Source organism: Ctenopharyngodon idella, chromosome 13, assembly GCF_019924925.1.
Source record: "Ctenopharyngodon idella isolate HZGC_01 chromosome 13, HZGC01, whole genome shotgun sequence".
Lineage (NCBI taxonomy): Eukaryota > Metazoa > Chordata > Actinopteri > Cypriniformes > Xenocyprididae > Ctenopharyngodon > Ctenopharyngodon idella.
The window spans coordinates 34,580,884-34,602,922 of NC_067232.1; the positions used below are offsets into that span (position 1 = coordinate 34,580,884).

Consider the following 22,039-nt stretch of genomic DNA (forward strand, 5'->3'; position numbering starts at 1 on the left):
ATTATGGGCAATATGCTGAGCGTGTACACTTCAAAGCCTTTAAATATCAATTCACTGGAACAAATTTCTTAAAAGCATAAATAATCTTGTAACAACATAACGCATTAATACATAAATAAACACATCAGGATATGGTTATTTGCTATTGTTTAATTCTGTAGTGTTCGTTTGTACTGTTTTGGAACTGTAGTGTATTTTAGTTGTTCTATGACTCCCATTATGAGTGGTAGTAATGGGTAAGATATTAAAAATTAATACTTGTTTTACTATAATCTTGACTTTTATTATGAAAAATTACACTTTTTATATCTGCCTTCACACTGCTGGTTAACGCGAGAGGTGTGTGCGGGTGCTCCAATGGCAATTATTAACACTGAAAATATTCGTAGTACAATTTGGATTGCCCTCAAGAGGCTTGATCTCAACGGTTGGTATATATATATTTTTTAATAATAATCTTTTCAAATTACATTTAATTAAACAGTGGTCAGCTGCGTAGCATCCTGGTTACCATGGCAACGTGAAAAAGGTTTGCTGTAGATCCTCGTTTGTCTGCCTTTTTGCCATCTTTATTAGTTTTACAATAGGAAAAAAAATGTCTTATAATACATCCTGAATTACTTTGAAATTATTAACTTTGACTTTTGGCCATTGTTGTAAAATATATTGCAATATTTAGACAGCAACAGGTGCATCTGACAGTACAAGACAGTTAAGTCACTGGTTACGACAAAAGATAAAAAAAAAAACCTGATTATAACCTGAATATAGCATTGAATAATTTTTGCACAATTTTGTGCTGACATGCAAATCACATGCAAATGGAAAAGATGTAAAATGAGTGCTGACATAACCAGTTATTTTGCAGATGACAGGGTCACGGCCCTTCGGGAGGTTCACATTCCAAGTGGGGCCAAAGTAACCACCATAAGACAAGTGCGTTTTTGACCAGTTCTTGGGTTAGATATTGAGATTCAGTATATATATTAAATTGGTGTTCTCTCTCCTTACAGATACTAGCTCATACTTTCAGGCTGGACACTTCTCAGATAACACTTAAGGTATTTTGACATGCGCAGCCTTCCTGTTGTGACTGAAACCTTTACTATCTGCTCCATATTTATATGAACAGAAATATTTCGAAATCAATTTTCAGATGCGAAACAATCGAGGATCTCTAATTCCAATAAACTGCTGCATGCTGCCAAACAGCAAGCAAATGTAAGTCTTTTTAATCAGTCTTACCTAGTGTCAAAGGTCTATTCATATTTATAATACGGGGCTGCTAAATGCTTGAATCTGACTGGTTGATGAATGTTCTGAAGTGTGCAGTTATTTTCAGGGAAGTAGTTCCAGGCAGGTCTTGACCACATTACATGTCCATATCACTTCGCCAAATGATTTCAGTTATTTCAAAAGGTCCTTACAGCCTACAACCGCAAAAGAAACAAAACCCACAACGACACCGGCCAAGCAAATAAATATAGTAAACAAATATAGGATAAAAACGACAAATTATTTCCATGTTTTTAAAGCACATCCTCTCTTTCTCCTGCTCTCTCTCCACCTCTCAAACGCTTACACATACAGTACAGACAAACACTCGCACAGAAGCCTGTTGTCAGCGCTGTTCTAACGGTTTTATCAGTAAAAGAGTTTAGCAACTTGAAAGCTACATGACATTTCTCACTAGCAAAGTAATAACTGCGCCGTTCTTGCTGAAATGAAGTTTTGGAATTAGAAACGGAGGCTTGGGATGAGATGCGTAAGAAATTAGTCCTACACACAAGAGTGTTTTAAGGACAAAAACCTGATAAATGTCTTAAACATCTGAACAATGTTTCGAGGTGTGCTAACCGTAAGTGGAATAATTTCAAACACTGGATATTCCTTTCCTTATTGTTGGCTGAGGCTGATACTCATAATTGACTCTTGTAGGAAACTTTTTCCTCGTCGAAGCAGAGACCAGGAGACGTTGGGATATCTTTCAAGCAGAAGTTACTCTTTATTGAGAAACGTGCTGTGGGTCGCTGTAGTCATCCAAGTCCAACCAAGGCAGTGTACTTGGTAGTTCATATACATTCAAGGGGGAGGGATACATAGAGTAGAGGTGGAGACAATCTAAACAAAGCATGCAAATGCAGTGCAGGAATCAGCCCATTCCCTACATTTCCCAGCCATGATCTAATCAGCATAACGGTGTCATTCAAATGCATAGGTGCTAATCCACTCAGTCTGACAGTATGGCCCATACCTTTACATTATCATAGAGACAAAGGCACAGCTGTATCTTGAGCCAAATGGTTAGGAAGTGCATGAAGACAAAAGGTTAATGTTACAGACACCTGGGCTGCCTGCCTTGATCTCCTTAAATTGTCATTATCTTTACCTCAAAATGTTAAATACAATATACTTCACCTTAATATTTCATGTGAGGTTATGTCAGGATGTAGGATCAGCAGATCTTAAACAGATTCTTAAATTTGTAATCCCACACTCTGGTCCATTGAATTATTAGAAAATAATGCACACCCATAACGCTTTGCGTCGTGGCCCCATAACCACCTCGGGAGTGCGTTATTTTCTAATAATTCAGCAAACCGGAGTCAATTATTCTTTACATATGAGTGTCAGCCTCAGCCAACAATAACGAAAGGAATATCCGGTGTCAGAAATTCACTTCTTTTATTACAGGCCAATATTTGGACCGTACACTAAAAAATGCTAGGTTAAAAACAACCTAAGTTGGGTTGAAAATGGACAAATGGGTTGTTTTAACCCAGCGGTTGGGTTAAATGTTTGCCCAACATGCTGGGCAGTTTTATAACTCAACTATTGTTTAAAAATTATTGTATTGCTTGTTTAAAATGAACCCAAAATATATTGGAAACTAACATTTATTTATATGTTTAATGAACATTTATTAAAAAGTTTAATGAATAATAATTAAACAATAAACATTTATTAAATTGCTTATCAATAAATGTTCACCTTTTGATTATGTCACGATCCGTCCCAGTCTAGGGGTTGGATAGATCAGTGACAAAGATAAAACTGAAATAATAAGGGACTTAAAGTTATCGACAATTCCTCCTCTCCTGTCCCAGCTCACAATAACCACAAAGTTTTTGAATCGTAAGTCTTTATTTTCTTTGTAAACCAAATATTAACAAAAGCATTTCTTCGGAAGGGGGTTCAGGCCAAAACAACAAACAAAATGGGAACTAACTTAGGGTTTAGAAAATGCTAACTTACCTGACAAAGAAAATTACAAATAAAATACAATAATCTGCCCTAGCTCCCCAACTAAACAAACAGGAGAAAACAAGATTGCACAAATTAAAAGTGGCGCTCCCCCGACCTACAGCTTCAAAAATAACGAATAATGGATTAAAGAAAGGAACTTCATAATCACAATGTGTAGAACGAAATAAAGAGAGATAAGTAAGGGATGGTAAGGGATCTCCGTCACACGAATAGGAGAAAGCAATTCTTATGCAATCTGACAACAACCGCATCGGTCACACAATAACACTCTTAAAAGTTGTCTGGGTCAGGAGACAGAGGACAGAACACGCGTGGAGCCTCACGACGCGCACAACACAACTCAGCACCACCGTCCTCATTTCCTGCATTTAAGCGTTCCCGCTCTTCACCTAATTCACCGCAGCAGGTCTCAATCAAGCGGCGCTGCCAGAGGGAGAGAGAGAGAGAGGGAGAGAGAGCGAGAGAGAGAGAAGACCATGCACAACACACACAATACACTATACATCACAGTAAATGTGTACAAACACACACACAAAAAATAATAATAATAACGTCCAAGACGTAACAATTATTATTGTTGCCTCTAGTAATTATGTGTCTGATTTTTAATTTCCAACCTACTTTGGGTTCATTTTAATCCAGCCATATAGTCATTTTTAAACAATAGTTGGGTTAAATAAAACTGCCCAGCACGTTGGGCAAACATTTAACCCAACCGCTGCACAGCAAAATCCCCAGAATTAAATCAACTCTGCTTAGAGTACATATGGTCCCTCTCTAAATAGTGTTAAAGTAACACTGAAACAAAGTTTAAGTCAGTTGTAGTTTTTGTGTTTCTCTTTTCTTCAGTGATTCTGCTTGTTAACAGCAGGTGTTCATCACTAATGCTCAATCATCACTTAATTAATTGCTTAATTATCTCATTAACTTTAACTTTAACTCTGCTTCAGTAGTGTTTCTTTAACACTATTTAGAGAAGGACCATATGTACTCAGTGCAGAGTTGATTTAACTCTGGGGATTTTGCTGTGTGGGTTTGTCCATTTTCAACCCAACTTGGGTTGTTAACCCAGCATTTTTTAGAGTGTAGAATTAATTTTTCAGGGGCTTTTTTTAAAAATACATTTATGAGGGCATATTTTTAATAAAAATATTATTATGTCAAATACCTGAATTTAATCAATCAATTGAAATGAATTCTTGAATAATAAATAAATTTTACATTTTCAAATCATACTCTTCAAATTCAAGTAGCTGTAAATACACAAGATATCATCACACAATAAACACATGCTAGAATACATTGTACATAAATGGCTGACATACATTTTTGACCTGGTTAATGTCTGATGGTGACGGTCATTTCCTTCTGTTTATTATGTTAATCCTTATATTTTCAGGATTGACTACTTTTAAATTTGTTCATTTGTTCATATTCTTTGTACCCAGGCCGTACGTCCTTGAAGTGGCTAAAAACTACCAGCATGGTATGACAACTTGAGGGCTTTTTTAATAACGATTAAACCCCCCCCAAACACACACACACACACACACACACACACACACACACACACACACACAATTTTTATTGCATTATCCAAAAAAGTCACTATTTTTCTGTATGAATATAGTCAACCCAAGACCCAGAAGTATTCCCATGACTGTTTTTAATAAAACCTTGAAGTCGAGACTACAGAGCATTGTGAAACAGGTGAGACGTTTGACTCAGACATGAGTCACTCATACTCAACTTGCTTCTTTAAAACAAATTCATTGTTTAAAACTTTCTTTGTGACAAAGTATGATCATTTCTCATATTTATGACACATCTGGTGCTATTTCAGATTGAAAGATTAGAAGAGCTGTTGCCTCAAATCAAGCTAAAACACCATGAAAAGATGACAAAGGTGAACTTCTGGTCTTATATGTTATATCTAACAACTTGTGTTGATGTATTTCCTATTAAAACAGGATGTTGCTCACTCATTTGTAAGTGTAAGATGCTTTAGCCTGTCACAGAATGATTTGCCACTTGCTATTATGCCTACTAGATATATTGTATTAGGGGGAGGAATTTGATTGGACAAAAAGTCATATATGCCTGTAAGTCATGACTCATGATCAATATATAATTTTTTTGTTTTCCAGGAAGATAGAGACTGTACATTTTAAATACATGCATATATACTTTAAGGCCCTGTTCGCACCAAATCCACACCAGCGGACAATAATGTTTATTAAAAGCACGCACCGCAGTTTTGTCGTCTGTCACTTTAAATGCTTGAGCTCTTTCAAGCAGGATGGATTCAGATGTTTTTATCACTCATCTGCTGGAAAAAATCATTCTGAAAGTGATTCCAACAATATCTTTTCTCTGTGTCATTATCATTATTGTTGTGGTGTCGACTCTGTTACACTTTTATATTTAAAACGATTTTTGAGAACTATATCTTTATCCTTTTTGACGGGCCTTTGGCCAGCACATTTGTTTTTAAAAAAGTACATGTTGGCAATTTAATTTCATGCCTTTCATTGCAGGATATTGAGTTACTGAATCAAAAGCTGGTATTTCTTCACAAACGAATGCAGGTAAAATGTCATTCCTAATTTGTTATCATCATCCAAATGTCATAATAATTATTACTGCAGATTATACACTTATTGATATCAACAATGTAATCTCTTTAATATCGGTGTCAATTATGTAATTATGTGCCAGAATATTGCTATTTAAAATGCGAGACAATCTCAGATCGATTAAAATGTCTATTCACCTTTCATTTCTTTTAGACGGCCGAGTCCTATTCCTGGGAGGGGATGCTGAGAAGAGCTCCACTGTGGTGAAGGATGCTTACAGTTCAGTCTGACTCAACTCAATAATAAGCACTGTCTAACAAGACCAATAACATCTTAGAGTACAGTCTGTTGGTTCTTCTGTTTTTGATTAAATCTATAGAGAATATGAATGAACTTTCTGGAGTTGTATAAGTATTTCATCATGTATTTGATCTGTTTTTCAATATCAACTGACCTCAAAAATACATGAACACAATCTGACTTATAAATGACTTGTAAAATACCTTTCTGAGTTGTTTTTGCAATGACTTTTATCCAACTGGAGTCATATCAGTGACCACAGGTGTAGTGAATCACATTAATTATCACCATGATCCACTAACATTTACTAACGCACAGTATAATGTAATGACATTCATATTCATACATTAAGAGTATGTTTACATGACAATGATTGAGGTGTAAAGAGTACCTGAAAACCATACTTGAGTAAAAGTACAGATACCTTACAGTGTAAATGACTCCATTACAAGTTGCAAGTCACCAATTCTAATACGACTTGAGTAAAAGTCTTAAAGTATCTGATTTTAACAGTACTTAAGAATTTTACTCATACTGAATGTAGGCTCAAAGATGCACTAGTCCTCAACACCTAAGAGACATGCAAATGAAAATAAGAAAGTTGATTTGTAAGATGAGAAATCACATTTATTTTCTAAAGTCAAAATAAAACTGAGCACCTCAAAATTGCAATAAATCAAAGTTGACACATCAGCCTCTTAAACGTCTGCAAACTTTCAAGTCTCAGTTAAGCTCAAGTGCACAAAAGGCCATAAGTAAACCAATATCCTTCAAAAAGTGCCTGCTAATGCACTCACATTCACATAAAGTAAATTTGTTGACAAGTTTGGGGGAGTAAAGGCAAAATGCGCAAGATGTAGTACCTTCAATGCCCTTAGATGGCGATATCCCTTCTTCATATCAGAAACAAACTGCTGCAGAAAAAGTTAGGTGCCATGTAAAATGTAATGTGTAATTGCATTACTCATCACAAATGTATTGGAGTAAAGAGTACATATACTTGTTCAAAAATGTAAGTAGAGAGTAAAAGTTGCTAATATCTTTGATACTTTGATAAAACTACAAAGTAGCCAATAAGATACTCAAGTACAGTAACTAATTACATTTACTAAAATATTTTACACCACTGCAACAATGTACCTTTGCGATGTACCTTTGCGTACAGACGATAATGTTTGACAACATTATCGTCTGTACGCAAAACTTTTCAAAAACGCAAGGAAAATCTTTTCCGTTTTTAACTACATCGTTGTTGTGTAAACATGCCCTAAGTTGTAGATATATTTTGGCATCACTATAATATATGCAAACAGAACAATTTAAATATATAAAGCAGTTCATAAACTTTGAAAAACCCAATGAAAATTCCAGTTCTGTTTATCCAGAATTGCATGACAAAGTTCCTTGAAAGTGCATCAGCATATGGTATATATTCTAGTGCTGTCAATCAATTAAAAGAAATAACTAATTAATCTCACATTTTTTTGTAATTAATTGTGATTAAAATTAAATTATAGACATTCAACATTATGACTAAAAGCTATCAGTTTCAACATTTATTAGTCTTTAAAAATAACAACCTTTAATTTAAGTGAACTTAAAACAATCTTCACATGAACCCATTATAATAAATGTCATATTTACAGTTGCAAGAAAAAGTATGTGAACCACTTGCAGAATCTGTGAAAATGTGCAAAATTTTAACAAAATAAGAGAGATCATATAAAATGCATGTTATTTTTTATTTAATACTGTCCTGAGTAAGATATTTTACATAAAAGATGTTTACATATAATCCATTAGACAAAAAAAATAGCTGATTATTAAAATGACCCAGTTCAAAAGTTTGTGAACCATTGATTCTTAATACTGTGTGTGGTTACCTGGATGATCTACGACTGTTTTTTTTGTTGTGTGATGGTAGTTCATGAGTCTCTTGTTTGTCCTGAGCAGTTAAACTGAGCTCTTTTCTTCAGAAAAAATCTCCAGGTCCCAAAAATTCTTCAGTTTTCCACCATCTTTTGCATATTTGAGCCCTTTACAACAGTGACTGAATGATTTTGAGATCCGTCTTTTCACACTGAGGACAACTGAGGGACTCAAACACAACTATTAAAAAAGGTTCAAACATTCACTGATGCTCCAGAAGGAAACATGATGCATTAAGAGTCGGGGGGTGAAAACTTTTGAACAGGATGAAGAGGTCCAAATTTTTCTTATTTCGCTTGAATATCTTTTTTTTTTTTTCATTTAGTACTGCCCTTGGGAAGCAACAGAAAATACTTGCATGTTTCCCAGAAGACAAATTAAATACAATTTACCTTGATCTTCAAATTCCAAAAGTTTTCACCCCCCATCTATTAATGCATCATGTTTCCTTCTGGAGCATCAGTGAATGTTTGAACCTTTTTTAATAGTTGTGTTTGAGTCCCTCAATTGTCCTCCATGTGAAAAGACGGATCTCAAAATCATTCAGTCACTGCTGTAAAGAGTTCAAATATGCAAAAAATGCTGGAAAACTGAAGAATCTGCAGGACCTGGAGATTTTTTCTGAAGAACAGAGCTCAGTTTAACTGTTCAGAACAAACAAGGGACTCATGAACAACCATCACAAAACAAAAAAACAGTCGTAGATCATCCAGGTAACCACACACAGTATTAAGAATCAATGGTTCACATACTTATGAATGGGGTTATTTTAATAAATTCAGCTTTTTTTTTTTTGTCTTGTGGATTATATGTAAACATCTTTTATGTAAAATATCTTACTCAGGAGAGTATACTAAATAAAAAATAACATGCATTTTGTATTATCTCCCTTATTTTGTTAAAATTATTAACATTTTCACAGATTCTGCAAGTGGCTCACATACTTTTTCTTGCAACTGTACCTGTTGCCTTCCTGGAAATATACAGAAATTAAATAAAGTTATCAAACACTTTACAGTCTCCACTGCATAAATTATAAATTAAATATAGATTAAATATAGATGAATCCTTATTAAAGCTACAGTTTTCTCTGATACCTTTGATTAACATTAATGACAGACATCACAGCAGCTGGTTTATTAGGCTGCTGTCACTTTAAGAGCTGCCGCTGCCGAACATGACGCGGATCTGAAGCGCATCTCATTTTCACACAACTCTTTCTTCATTAAATACGTTATTTATCTAGTTTAGGACTGATTTCATGATGATACTCGACATTCTGTGTGTTGTTTGTTCAAGCAGAGTCCTGTGTGCGTGTCAGAATATATTCACAAATAACATTAATGTCCATTAATTTTATTTTGAACATCGGCGTGCTAGGATGTGTGTGTGTTTTAGGTGCTGTGACTGGCGGTCATTTATTTTTAAATGTAGAAATATTCAGTGTAGTCTCTCAATTAAAATGAGAGCATAAAAGTTCCAAGTATGATGATAATTATATAAATATTACGCTGTTTACAATGATCTAAGATGAAGTATATTACACTCATGCTAACAGCCCATATAAACAATGGAATATAATGACTGCAGCTTTTACATTTAAATAAAACTAAAACTGAGTTATAATTTTTCCCCCCTTTTTCAAAGGCTAAAATTTATATCAATTTTTGCTGATCAGATTACAAAGAACTAAACAGATATGGGTCAAATAGAGATCATTTCCGTTCTGCTTGAACAAACCCCAATTCCCCACAAGAAAAACAGCATTGCAGTACTTGTCTCCACTTGTTTATTGATACAGAAAAGGCTGTAGATCTGAGCAATGACTAATCGTTTCCCTGTACAACCCACAGATGTTCTGAAAAAGTACCAAAATATATATTCCAAAATACCTTGTATATAAACCTTAATGAATTAGATGGATGCTTCAAGACGATGCAAAACAAAAAAGGAAACTCTTGTTTTGCAGTGAGGACTTCGACTCTATAAATGCAGTTTACTGAATCCTTTCACATTGACCAATGTTATCCTTCAGTCCTTGCGATTAAAAGAAGCCCATTTATTACAGACATTAGGATTAATGACACTGCAAACAGAAAGTTGTTTTTTTGCAAGCATGAAACAAGTGAGAAAGGAATGTCAATGTAAATCATCTCAGAGCATTTCTACAGGATTATTTTATCCCTCGTCTGGACGATGGCTTCATCAGGAAAAAAAAAAATAAAAATAAAAATAGACCAGCATCTTTCATCATGTTATTTAAAAAAACAAAACAAAAAAAAAAGATGTATTTGATCAATTACATACTGGTATCCAGAGAAAAGGTCACAAATACTGACACAATGAATTACTACTGAGAGAAAGGAAAAAAAAAAGATCAATCAAATCAAGTTGACAGTTACTGGAAAAACACTATGTACACAAACAAGGGTATGATGGACGAGACAAATACATCAGGAGTACATAGACTCTTGTGTCTTCACCTCTGCTACCATACTGCTCCGTTCATTTCATTATAGACGTTGCTGACGGGCCTGTTAAATAAATCAGAACAAACCCAAAAAAAAAAAAAAAAAAAAAAAAAGAACAAATGGTCTGGTTTAACAGTTCTAGTTGCTTGCGTCTTTGAATAGTTTAAAACTTAATCGCTCTTTCTCAGGGAGCTATTCTTAAAATTTTTTCCAAGTGGTCTGAATTCAAAAGGGGAAGGTGTCCTCAAAATAATCAGCACATTCAACGACAGTGCTTTATTCAGTTTTGGATTTTTTGCTGTCGTTGCCATTTTCCTCCGCCGCGGTTTCCTCTGGCTTCCGCTTCTTGGTGCTCTCAGCTATGTTGCTCCCAAGGTGCGGGGAGAAGGTGATGATTATACAGGTCATGTTGTCACATCCTGTGCCGTCCCCTGAGGTGTCTGGTGCTAAGCAGTGGTCGAGCAGCTAGACAGCAAAGAGAAGAGATACTTTTTAGTACGTTTTTTCAAAGTTCCAGTAATAACAAGACAAAAGGCAGATAATACTTAATTTTTTTTAAAATACTGCATAAATATTTTAGTAGTGGATTGCAATACCGGTGAAATTTGATACAATTTTCAATACTGCAGAAAAACAACAAACGTAAATGGCATGTAGCCTTGTAGTATTTTTAAATTAAAAAGGAATCAGATTTTTCAAACTAATTATTCAAGTATAAAATAACTACTTCGTCTTGAAATAAATTCAATGATTCATCTCAATTAATACGTCTGGCCATGTTTACATATTTTACATGAATATTCAAATATTCACCCCATTATTCAGAAGTAGGGCGCGGCTGTACTAACTTGGAGAAAAAAAACAAAAAACAAAACAAAAAAAACACAAATTAACAATTCAATCCCACAATTTACTAATACGTCAGCACGTTTTACAAATTTCTTCATTTTAAGTAATTAGTGCTCATGATATAATTTATTCCATCGTTTACTAAATCTTGTAATAAGACGTTCTGATTGCCGGCTGCTTTAAAATGCCCCCGTGAATGTTTGTGTAAGGTTTTTTTTTTTTATTTACGTGTTTTTGCAGCGTTGAGCAATGTAGCCAATCAAAGACATATCTGTTGGCTGCGTGAACGCAATGGCCAATCAGATGTCAGAATCCACTCATCACTGCTCAAAACAGTGGAGTTTTTGTTCAGCACGGGTTCTGCGTGCTTGCAAATTCTTTCATTTTAACAAACAGTATAAACACTATCTCAATAAGGGATTCATTTCACACCATTGATTATAATGGGAGTTTTCACAAGAGTGCAGCCAGAGATTGTATTACAGGGAGATAGGAGGGTCTGTATCTCTTACCGTTGGAGAAAGCGTAACGGCTAACTTAATCACGTGCGGCACCTCTCAGCCTATCGTGTAATGGCAGTGACATCAGTCGCAACATTCCCTAGTCTACCTTCTCTTAAAAAAATAAAAAATAAAAAAATTATCAAGCTAAAATCTACATATAATTTCCAACGAAAGTATTTAGTGTAAAACATGCTGAAAATTAGCAAACAGGCTGTCTATTAATTAAACGATTAGCTATTTCCCAACAAAAGCTGTTTAATCAGCATAGTGAAGCCTCACATCCATTGACATCCATTCAAAAAATGGCCTCTGGTCTCCTTCCCTGCGTACCGCCGGGGGCGGAGCGTTAGGTATTAGCCGTTATGCTTTTTTGGCTAAAGGTTGCAGGCTTGCCTTCCAGTGTCTTTGGTGCATTCGATTGACAGTGATAACCATAGCAATGGAACACAATCTGATACTGTATGTCAAATGATCTATGAATCAAGTCTCGGAGTGTAAATGCAAATTCACAATCCTGCCACTTTCTGTGTAATGCATTACTTTGTTGTTCACTTTTCAAATCAGTCACTCAGTGACTTTTTACATTTAAATGTACAGATTTTTAAATAAAAAAAATATTTAAGCACTTTATTTTATGATCTGTCCTGACAGTGATAATTTTTTTTATTTCATGAATAAATAGGACGGGACGAGTTAACATTACAAAGGGTTTATTGACATTAATTCTGGATTTATTGTCAGTTCACATTGTAGGGTACTTTGTACTGTGTGTGGATGACTGTTTGTCCACCACAAACGAAGACCATTTTTTACCCAGAAAAACCCTGTTATCGCACCGCAGGTCATGTGACAAGAACCAACCGATCAGCTTCCACCTTTACATAACAAAACATCGCAAGGTCAGCCAAACAGCTGATCATAGCTGTACAGGACGGGTTTTTATTTCTCATCTCCATAATTATATCTAGTAGTAAAGCTAATGCAAGGGCTAGAAATCAATTTATCCTTTGCTGAATCTTCCTTGTTGTCGTGGAGAGCACAGTTCATGGTTGCATAGCAACGACAGACGCCACGGGAGCGCAATCGCTTTGGAAAGGAGGAGAAAGTGATATGTGAACGGCCCCTTACTATGTCCCTTTAGGGGCTACATAGAATCTGTTATCTCCTTCCTGAATTCAGCTTTGGGCACATCCCGAATCACACATTTTTCCCAGTACTCACCTCTTCAATAATAGCAGATAGGGGTCGGTTTTTACCAGCCTCAGTTTTCAATCTCTCATTCACAAAGTCCACCACTTCCTGACTGCTCATCACATTCCTTTAAACACACAAAGACAAATATAAACAGACAATTTAATCTATTTATTGGCTATTCAGTTATTTGAATACTGCAAAAAATATATATACCTGCATTACATTACCATTAAATTACATCAAGTGATAATTACATCAAGATCATAATGTTAAAACATTATGATCTATAAATATAGATATCATGGAAGAAGCCGAAAACCATTGCGTCTTCTAGTTTATTCATGTTCTCTGCTTTGATATCATTGTGCATAACATCTAGGTTTAATGTAGTGGTGTTATTTTAAAGTCACTTGATGCAAAATATTTATCCATTAAATTACATGTAATTGGCGATAGTAGCTGTATTGGTTAATCTCTTTTAAATAAAAGAGATTAACCAATACAGCTACTATCGCCAATTACATGCAAAATATTTATCCAAAAACTAAAAGCAGAATGTAGATAAAAGTAAATCAACAAGGATTGAAAGACCTTGAATCATTTTTATAATTATTTTAGGATAGGTAATCAGAAAAATCACCATAAATATCATAATTACTCAATTAACAACTTGGAAAAGCATGCTAATGCATTGTGATAAATTTATACATCAAGCCCTAAACAAACAAAAAACAAAAAAACAAACACTTCTAAAATCATGTTATTTAGTCATTTTTGTCCTTACCAGATGCCATCACAGGCAATAACCATAAACTCGTGGTCTTCATTGAGAGTCAGCACTTTGACATCAGGCAGAGCTGAGATCATCTGTTCCTCTGGGGGAAGAGCCTTGTTCCTTTTATAAAAGTGATCACCTGCAAGAAAACCACCATTAGAGCGATGCAGAAAACATTTTCTGTGGTTCTCAAACAAAAAGGAAAGACGCAAAATGACATTTCCAAAAATAAATAAGCCAAAGAGGAGCAGAGTTACCAATAGCCCTGGAGAGGTTCAGGCCTCCATTGACACGGCCGTCCATCGTCACCTTCCCACCAGCATTCTTTATTCTGGTCAGCTCGAGCTCGTCCTCTGGTTTGTGGTCATAGGACATGTCTACCGCCTTTCCCTTTTCAGACACCACACACCTGGAATCTCCAGCGTTGGCCACGATGAGCTGCTTCCCACGAATAAGAGCTACTACAGCTGTGGTGCCACTGTCTGAACCTGGCTGCAGAACGGGAGGGAAAAAAAAAAAAAAAAAAAAAAAATGAAATAAACTATGCACATGAGCATACGTCACAAGGTCATGTGATCCACTCCTTAAACAGCTTATTTCAAGTTTTCAAAGCATTCACAGAAGAAAGAATTACTTGATCCAAAAAATAGGCTTGTTTTTCACTGTGAAACACAAAATTAGAATTTTTAGGGACAAAAATTGATTGCTACAGCTGATGAAATGATCTGAACTCACTGAATTACTACCCAAAAAAACAAAACAAAACAGAGGAACAAGAACGGCATAGGTATCATTTGATTCTCTGTTCAAGGTTGAAAGAGGTCATAACCATTAGAAAATGCATATTCATGAACAAACACTACATTTCCCACCATAGAGCGCATTTAGTATAATCTGAAAACAACGCCCACCGGGGGGGGGGACAATCCAACTGTCTCCATTGACTTTGTATTGCGTGAGGCTGCCTCCTTGTCATTTCTGACTTATTACAAAAAAGAAACAAATTGGAGGGGAACGTAATCGGCGACAGGTTATGCTAAACAAACAAAGAAAAAAAAAACAAAAAAAAAAAAAAAAAAAAACATTAATTTTAACCATGTCAAAGAATTATTTCACCTGTCGCTGAATACGTTCCCCTCCAATGCATTTCTTATAGTAATGACCCGTTGTGCTCTGTCTCACTGCCTGTATCCACTTTTGTGTCCTTAAACATTCGTTTTTTTGGGATCGACAGCTTATAAAAACTTAGTTCTGGGTTTTTAGCTTGTTTGCTGTACACCTTGTCACATAGCAGCTTTTAGACATTGTTCTATTTTTTGTTTTAAGCCAGGAATGACAAAGAGGCAGCCTCAAGCTGTATACAGTCAACGGGGACTGTTGGATTGTTTTCAAGGTTTTCAGATTATGACGCGTGTCGCTCTGTCTTTATGGGGGACATTTTATTCGAGTTGGGGGGGGGGATTAAGCAAACGAGTTTAAAATTTGTTTGTTACTTTATTTACCTACTTATTTATTCATTTAATAATTTACTTAATTTTATTATCACGAGAAAAAACGTGCATGAAATGTGAATCATATCCATCATTTTGCAAGCAATTATTGATAAAGAAAAATGCCACGTCGCAATATTTAAAATATTTCCTTTTTAAACAGTGGATATCACAAGCAATGTGCAAACGCTGTATGAGAGTTGTGTCGGTGAAGAACCTCAGTATTTTGGTGAATCGAGAAGTATTTCATGCTGCAAAGATTATAAGATTAGTTAGCCTACTCATTTCAAAAACAACTTGTTTAACATAAGTTGTTTTTGAAATGAGTAGGCTAAATAATCTTATCCTTGCAGCATGCCAGTTGTGAGCTGTGAAATTATTGCGAGGCAAATGAATTGTAATAATTTAATAATAAAAGTAGCCTAATAATGATAATGTATTATGCCCTGCCTGCCCGTCTTCTATGCCACTATGAAGGGCTAATCATCCCCCCCTCCAATGCCACCCATGTTCCCCACATTAAACCACATCTCGGAGGTCATGTGACATTCTAACCTCTTCTTTTCCATCCATGCCTGGCAAGCACATTTCCTCCTCTTCATCGGTATCCTCTTCCTCCCCCTCTTCTGTGTCATCCTCTTCCTCGTTCTCACTGCTGTTCTCACCATCCTCCTCACTGCAGTCCTATTGATCGTAAACAGATAATGAAGCAAACTTTTGTAAAGTCCAAAACTTACAAATTCCATTGATTTTCTGTAAAGTTTCTCTGAAACGATGAAAAGCGCTAACTTGATCATTCCAAACAAAACCTTACTCTTCAGTTACCAAGTCACCTCTATTTGGGATTGACCTGCAGTGCAAGTAACCCGAATACTTGGCCATTATACAAACCTAGTCCTGAATTGTCAAAATGTGCTATTCCTGCTAACTGTGTCCCCTCACCTCTTCCTCACTACCTTCCTCTTCATCCTCTCCCTCCTCTGACTCTTCACTGTCCTCAAAAAACTTGGACTTGGCACTTCCAGGAGCAGGAGCTGCAGAGGAGGAGCAGGAAGGTCCAGCGTCCCCAGACTTCTCACCGGATCCGTCCGAAGCAGAGCCGCTTCCGCCACCGGAAGCAGCCGCCCTTCTGCAGGCCCTCATCTTGGAGCCTTCAGCCACATCTCCAGCACCAGCTGCCTTCTCCTTCCCATTGCTGTCAGCCTCAGAAGCCCCACATTCTGTCTCACCGTTGATTCCCTTCTCAGCATGAGACTTCTCTCCATCCTCAGACTCTTTAGAAGCATCTGGACACGGCTTTTTGGCATTTTTGTTTTGGTTTTGTCCAAAGCGGATAAGCAGCTCCTCGATTGTCATGGTGGCTTCTTCATGCAGCAGAGCGGCTTCTTCATTATCAACTGACAAGAAAGAGGAGCATGGATATCAGTTTATTTTGTTAACTTGTAGTTGAACTGTGCATGCATTTTACAGCCCAGACACCAACATACTATGTTGGTTATAGCAAATTAGCCAATGATATGTCATTGCAATTGCTTATGTCACTTAGGATGCTTTCACACTTGGTCCAAACCCGGATTTTGTTCACACTAGGGCTGGGCGATACGTTGAATATTATCGATATTATCAAGATATATTTGCGGACACTAAAAATTGGCGAATATTGTGATAATATTAAAAGTTTAGCTCACAAGCAAGCAAATTTCACACTTTGTCTCACAAATATATACAGCTGCTTTCAAACGCTCCAGTGTGCATTTGTGTTTGTTCTCTGAAAAGCATAACACTTCTATTTGCAACATGTTTTGCAGTGTTGAGTATTGTAGGCAATCACAAGCTATGTTTCCATCCAAAGTTGTGAATTTAACTTGCACAAATTTGAAATAATCGCATAAAAAAAAAAAAAAAAAAAACTTTCGAATAAAGCACTGTTTTACATCCAGTGAGTCGAAGAGAACAAAATCACTTCCTGATAAATTGGTGCAAAAATATCACTAAGATAATTCCCCTTTTGCATTTAGATGCCTGGTGTTTGTGAACACATTCGTGTGAGGCCCGTCTGGGAAGGAATTATACTGAACCACTTTGAAGTCAGACTTTGCTCAGGCATTTCAGAATGACCAAACAGCATTTCAGATTTTTTGACGCACAAGGAATTTACTCGGTAAGTTTTCCCATCATAGTTTATGCACATGTTTTCGTATTGCATAAATCTTATTTTACCTGACTCATTTGAGCGCATAATTTTTTTTTTTTTATGCGCATTTTTAGAATCTGAGCATCTTGGCATTTCCATCCAGTGTTTTTTTATTTTTTTTTTTTAATGCAATATCCTAAAATGCAGGTGGATGGAAACAGCTACAGACATGTCTGTTGAGCACCAGAATGCAATGGCCAATCAGAGGTGTGGAAGCCAATCAGAATACACTCAATACTGCTCAAAATGCAGCAACCACTTTTTGTAGGAAGATGGCAATTTGTTTCTTTTTTTATATTGGTACCTTTAAGTAAATTTGATTTTAAATGTTCCTTTTTTGTTCATTTAGTAAATAGTAAGTGTTCACAATGTCTAGATTATTTTTTTAACTAGGTGTTGCTTTTGCAGTTTAACAATTTCTATGTACTTTGCAACAATAACTGTTCTATCCAGATCATGAGTTTCAATCTTTTAATATTTTTGAGAGCAAAAGATACTTTATTAACTGTATTACCCAGTCCTAGATCACACTAATATATATATATATATATTTTTTTTTTATTCCGAACCGGTACGTTTTCATCAAAGCAACAGCTGTGTTACTAGGTAACAATGATGCAAGAGAAGGCAGAAAACGTGTTGCTTACCTCACTTCTATACTTAGACTTTTGAACCTTTGGTTTCAGATCAAATGAACCTGGGTGCGCAGCAAAAGTGCTAGTGTGAAAGCCCCCTTATACTTTGCAAAGCATCATTACGAGATGTTTCATTCGGAAATAACATTAACAAATAAAAAAAATTTTTTTTTAAATATAATGAAATACTATCCTTTAAATAAAATCATGCATATGTCCTCCAGCTTCATTCATTAAACAGGAAACTAAATTACTTCAATTACCAAAAGACAGACGTATATATGACCCTAACACTAACCATCATCTTCATCTGCTACTTTTTCTGTTTCTTCCTGAGGACGTCCAGCTATCTGAACAAGTTCCTTGATGACTTCCTCTGTGGTGATTTGACCATCGATAGCCAGGAACGCATCTTCCAGAGCCTGGGAATATGAAGGCAATCAAGACAAACAATGAGGAGGTCAGCGATACCCATTTTCAGATAATTAATTAAGAGAGTCACATGAGAGACAATAACAATGAAACAACCATTTAAAAAGCCTTCAGATCACACATTTACTGGCTTGGCAGTGGCACATCTGAACTCTACCATAAAAGCAGAAGCAATATTTTCACCGCACCACAGAGTTGTGGGCATATGCAAGTTAAAGAAGCATACCAGAGGCAAACTGATAAACAACTGCGAGAGATGCAGCAAGTGTTACCTTTTGCAGTTTGCCATCCTTATATGTCTTCTGCTCTTTAATGATGTCAGGCAAGTACTTGGAGCAATACAAAGCAACCTCTTCACCTGCAGAAACAGTAACGGATTCTCACTAAACAAAATGATCAAATGGATAATTCATCCAAGTATATTTGCCTGATTCAGGAATAGTTCACCAAATAAATGAAGAACCTTTTTGCAGCTCTTTTGCATACAACTACATTTCAGCACAGGGGAAGATTTTTAGTTAATAACATCTTGAGGCTGAAACAAACAAAGGCTGAAATTGCATACTCTCTTGAGTAGGTACTTATTTTGAATTACTTAAATTACTTCATGGCCACAAAAAAAAAAAAAAAAATGTTCTATGTAGTATGAATTCATTTTTTTCCTTTAAAAAATAAATAAATGTTTAAAAAAAAATTATTTGAGTACAAAAGTGAGAAATCATAAGCCAAAAGAAAGAGCCAGGGGTTCAGGGACGGCCAAACATTACATCACATTTGAATTGAGAAAAAAAAATAAAAATAATAATAATAATAAATAAATGAGGAAATATCGATTAAACAGATCACAAACATAATCCTCCCCACAACACATAAAATAACTATAATAAATAAAGATTATACAAAGACACCAAAAATCAAGCACACATTCAAAGTTTTAGTAGCCTTTTTGTTGCAGGAGGTAGATAAGGATTTAATATAGATCTTAACATCTTCTTGAAAGTGAGAAAAATAGGGGGTCACTTTTATAGTTTTACATTTGTGGATAAAGTATTTTGCAAGCAAAATAATTAAGTTGGAAAAACAAATTCATACTGCTTCTCAAATAAAAAAAAAAATCTAAACAAGACCTTGAAATAAAGCTCAAAGTCTTTATATATGATCACAATGCCAGAAAAGATGCAAGAGAGTTTCTGTATGTGAATCACAGAAAGCACATTTCACATCTATACTCAATTTAATGAAAGTTATAACAGGATAGTACAGAGGAATAAGCTTAAAATAAATCTCTTTGACCTTATTTACCAATAGATACTTGTTAGGAAGAGTATAGTATGAATGTAATCCTGACAAACTACATTTGCCATGATGTCATTATCATGTGACCTACCAGCATCAGCTGCATAACTTTACTGCCATTCACAAATCCCCTCCTGTGGTCTCAGGGGATAGTAAAGTGCAACCCTTATGCGCACTCCAAATCTTGCCAGAAGTAGTGGGTCATCTGGGTACTTTCTGCCTACTCTTTTATGAATACTGTGAATTCAGACATACTTTTGTCACATGCTGTTTTTTGCCTACTATATAGTAGGGAAGTATTGAAGAACATATCCCTTCAAGTTTTCTTGATCAAATCTCTCATAAATGGACTATTTGTATGTTGGTTTTTGGAGCTTAAAGGACATGATGGCTATGAACAGGCATATGGAACAAATCTGCACTGAAAGAAAAATCTTTGTTCCAAGTTAAAAAAAAAAAAAAAAAAAAAAAAAGCAGCCCAGAACGACTTTGAGAGTATAAATGACAGAATTGTCTCTTTAAAAGCTCTTACACACGTTGTGTTACCAGCTTACCTCCATGACCATCATAGACCGCAAACATAGCGGTTTCATCATCCAACTCTGGGATGCAGTTGTGCGCGTCCTAGGAAACAAAACACGCCATTAAAAAGGAGCTCGAGGCGGGAGTCACTCTGATCTCACTGGCGCCAAAATCCACGCACGTCGCTCCTGCCATAGATAACAAAACACATACTACAGAACTAACGCACACAGCTATAGGAATCATTTAAAGGATAAACATCCGGTATGTTTTAATTACACCGGGTAAGGCCATTCTCTTATGTTACCTTTCAACTATCATTAGTAATCAACATAGCAGCAGCAGCGGAGTGAATGAAACGGTGAAAGTGTGTGTTTTACCTCCATAGACACTCGCCAGCCCTGCATGGCCGCGAACCCGTAGGTCATGTTCTTATTCCCGCCGTTGCCTGTGCTTTTCTCCGTGTTGGGTTGAGACAAGTAAGCCCCCATGATGTATGTAATGAGGTATAGTGAAAGAAAAGGCTCGTAATTATAAAAGAAATCCGTTCAATTCCGGTTTGCTGACTTCAAATAAGGTAATACGTCTGCGCAAACTAGGTACTTGTCACATTTCAGTGTGCAGTGACCCTTAGAAGAGAGTAAACCGGTGTGTTACCCTGCTACTGCTGTTAGCTGACGGGCTGCTAACACTGGTGATGCTGCTGGAGTTTCTAGATGAACAATCACAGATGAAAGAAGAATCCAGATAAGTCTGTCCCAAACTGACAGAACTCACATTAAACACGAAGGGGAATAAATGTTGATTCGATTTGAGTCTCTTTTAAAACACAGAAAAGCTCTTAACACGTGTGAGTCAACATAATCAACAGTCCACCAGCAAACCCATATTACAGAGGGCGGACTTTAGGCACACCGGAAGGGGAAGTCTGCTCATTGTGGGTTCGCGCATGCGCATGGTTAATAAAAATTAGTGGCGGGGAAATTTCATTCATCGGAGTAGTGAGTCGAATCTTCTGAATCGCTGGCTAAAAAGATTCGTTTAGATCGTTCAGTCACTCTTTCTACAGGTTGCATCATTAAAGTCACCATGAAATCAAAATGGACAATTCTTATTTTTATGGAATATTGCAGTAGGATATTTATTATAAATTATTTAAGCGGGCAGTTCATGTGCCCTTGTAATCTTTAATCAAAATAACGTCCCCTCCATCTTGCAGCAACTTCTCTTTTCTGATGACCTTTTTACTGCATAGAATTCCAGAAATGTTGGGACGTTTTTTAAATTTGAATAAAAATCACATGAGTCAATATTTTGTTCACAATAGAACATAGATAACATAAATGTTTAAACTGAGAAATTTTACAATTTTATGCACAAAATGAGCTCGTTTCAAATTTTGCTACAGGCTCAAAATAGTTGGGACGGGGGCATGTTTACCATGGTGTAGCATCTCTTCTTTTCAAAACAGTTTGACGAGGTCTGGGCATCGAGGTTATGAGTTTCTGGAGGTTTGGTGTTGAAATTTGGTCCCATTCTTGCCTGATATAGGTTTCCAGCTGCTGAAGAGTTCGTGGTCGTCTTTCATTTAATGATGCGCCAAATG

The 22,039-nt window shown here is 36.0% G+C and overlaps 1 protein-coding gene and 1 long non-coding RNA gene across 3 annotated transcripts; one reads left to right on the forward strand and one right to left on the reverse strand.

Moving 5' to 3' along the window:
- Positions 1-243: 243 nt before the first annotated feature.
- Positions 244-6,345, forward strand: LOC127524487 (uncharacterized). The gene is made up of 9 exons (XR_007933063.1): positions 244-427; positions 869-936; positions 1,014-1,061; positions 1,157-1,221; positions 4,716-4,753; positions 4,898-4,977; positions 5,111-5,173; positions 5,805-5,855; positions 6,057-6,345. It is a non-coding gene; the product is annotated as an uncharacterized LOC127524487 (long non-coding RNA).
- A 3,499-nt stretch (positions 6,346-9,844) lies between these two features.
- On the reverse strand, positions 9,845-21,350 carry ppm1g (protein phosphatase, Mg2+/Mn2+ dependent, 1G). 2 transcript variants are annotated; one of them, XM_051915988.1, is made up of 11 exons: positions 21,091-21,350; positions 20,814-20,886; positions 20,466-20,535; positions 18,888-18,973; positions 18,482-18,605; positions 16,297-16,751; positions 15,910-16,038; positions 14,122-14,356; positions 13,874-14,003; positions 13,117-13,213; positions 9,845-11,008 (listed from the first exon to the last, which is right to left on the reverse strand). In XM_051915988.1, exons 2-11 carry the CDS (start codon positions 20,859-20,861, stop codon positions 10,820-10,822), a joined length of 1,563 nt encoding a protein of 520 aa, XP_051771948.1. In that variant the 5' UTR covers positions 20,862-20,886; positions 21,091-21,350; the 3' UTR covers positions 9,845-10,819. The 2 variants fall into 2 exon arrangements, with proteins under 2 accessions (XP_051771948.1, XP_051771947.1); XM_051915987.1 differs by having other exon boundaries at positions 20,814-21,350.
- Between the last annotated feature and the right edge of the window lie 689 nt (positions 21,351-22,039).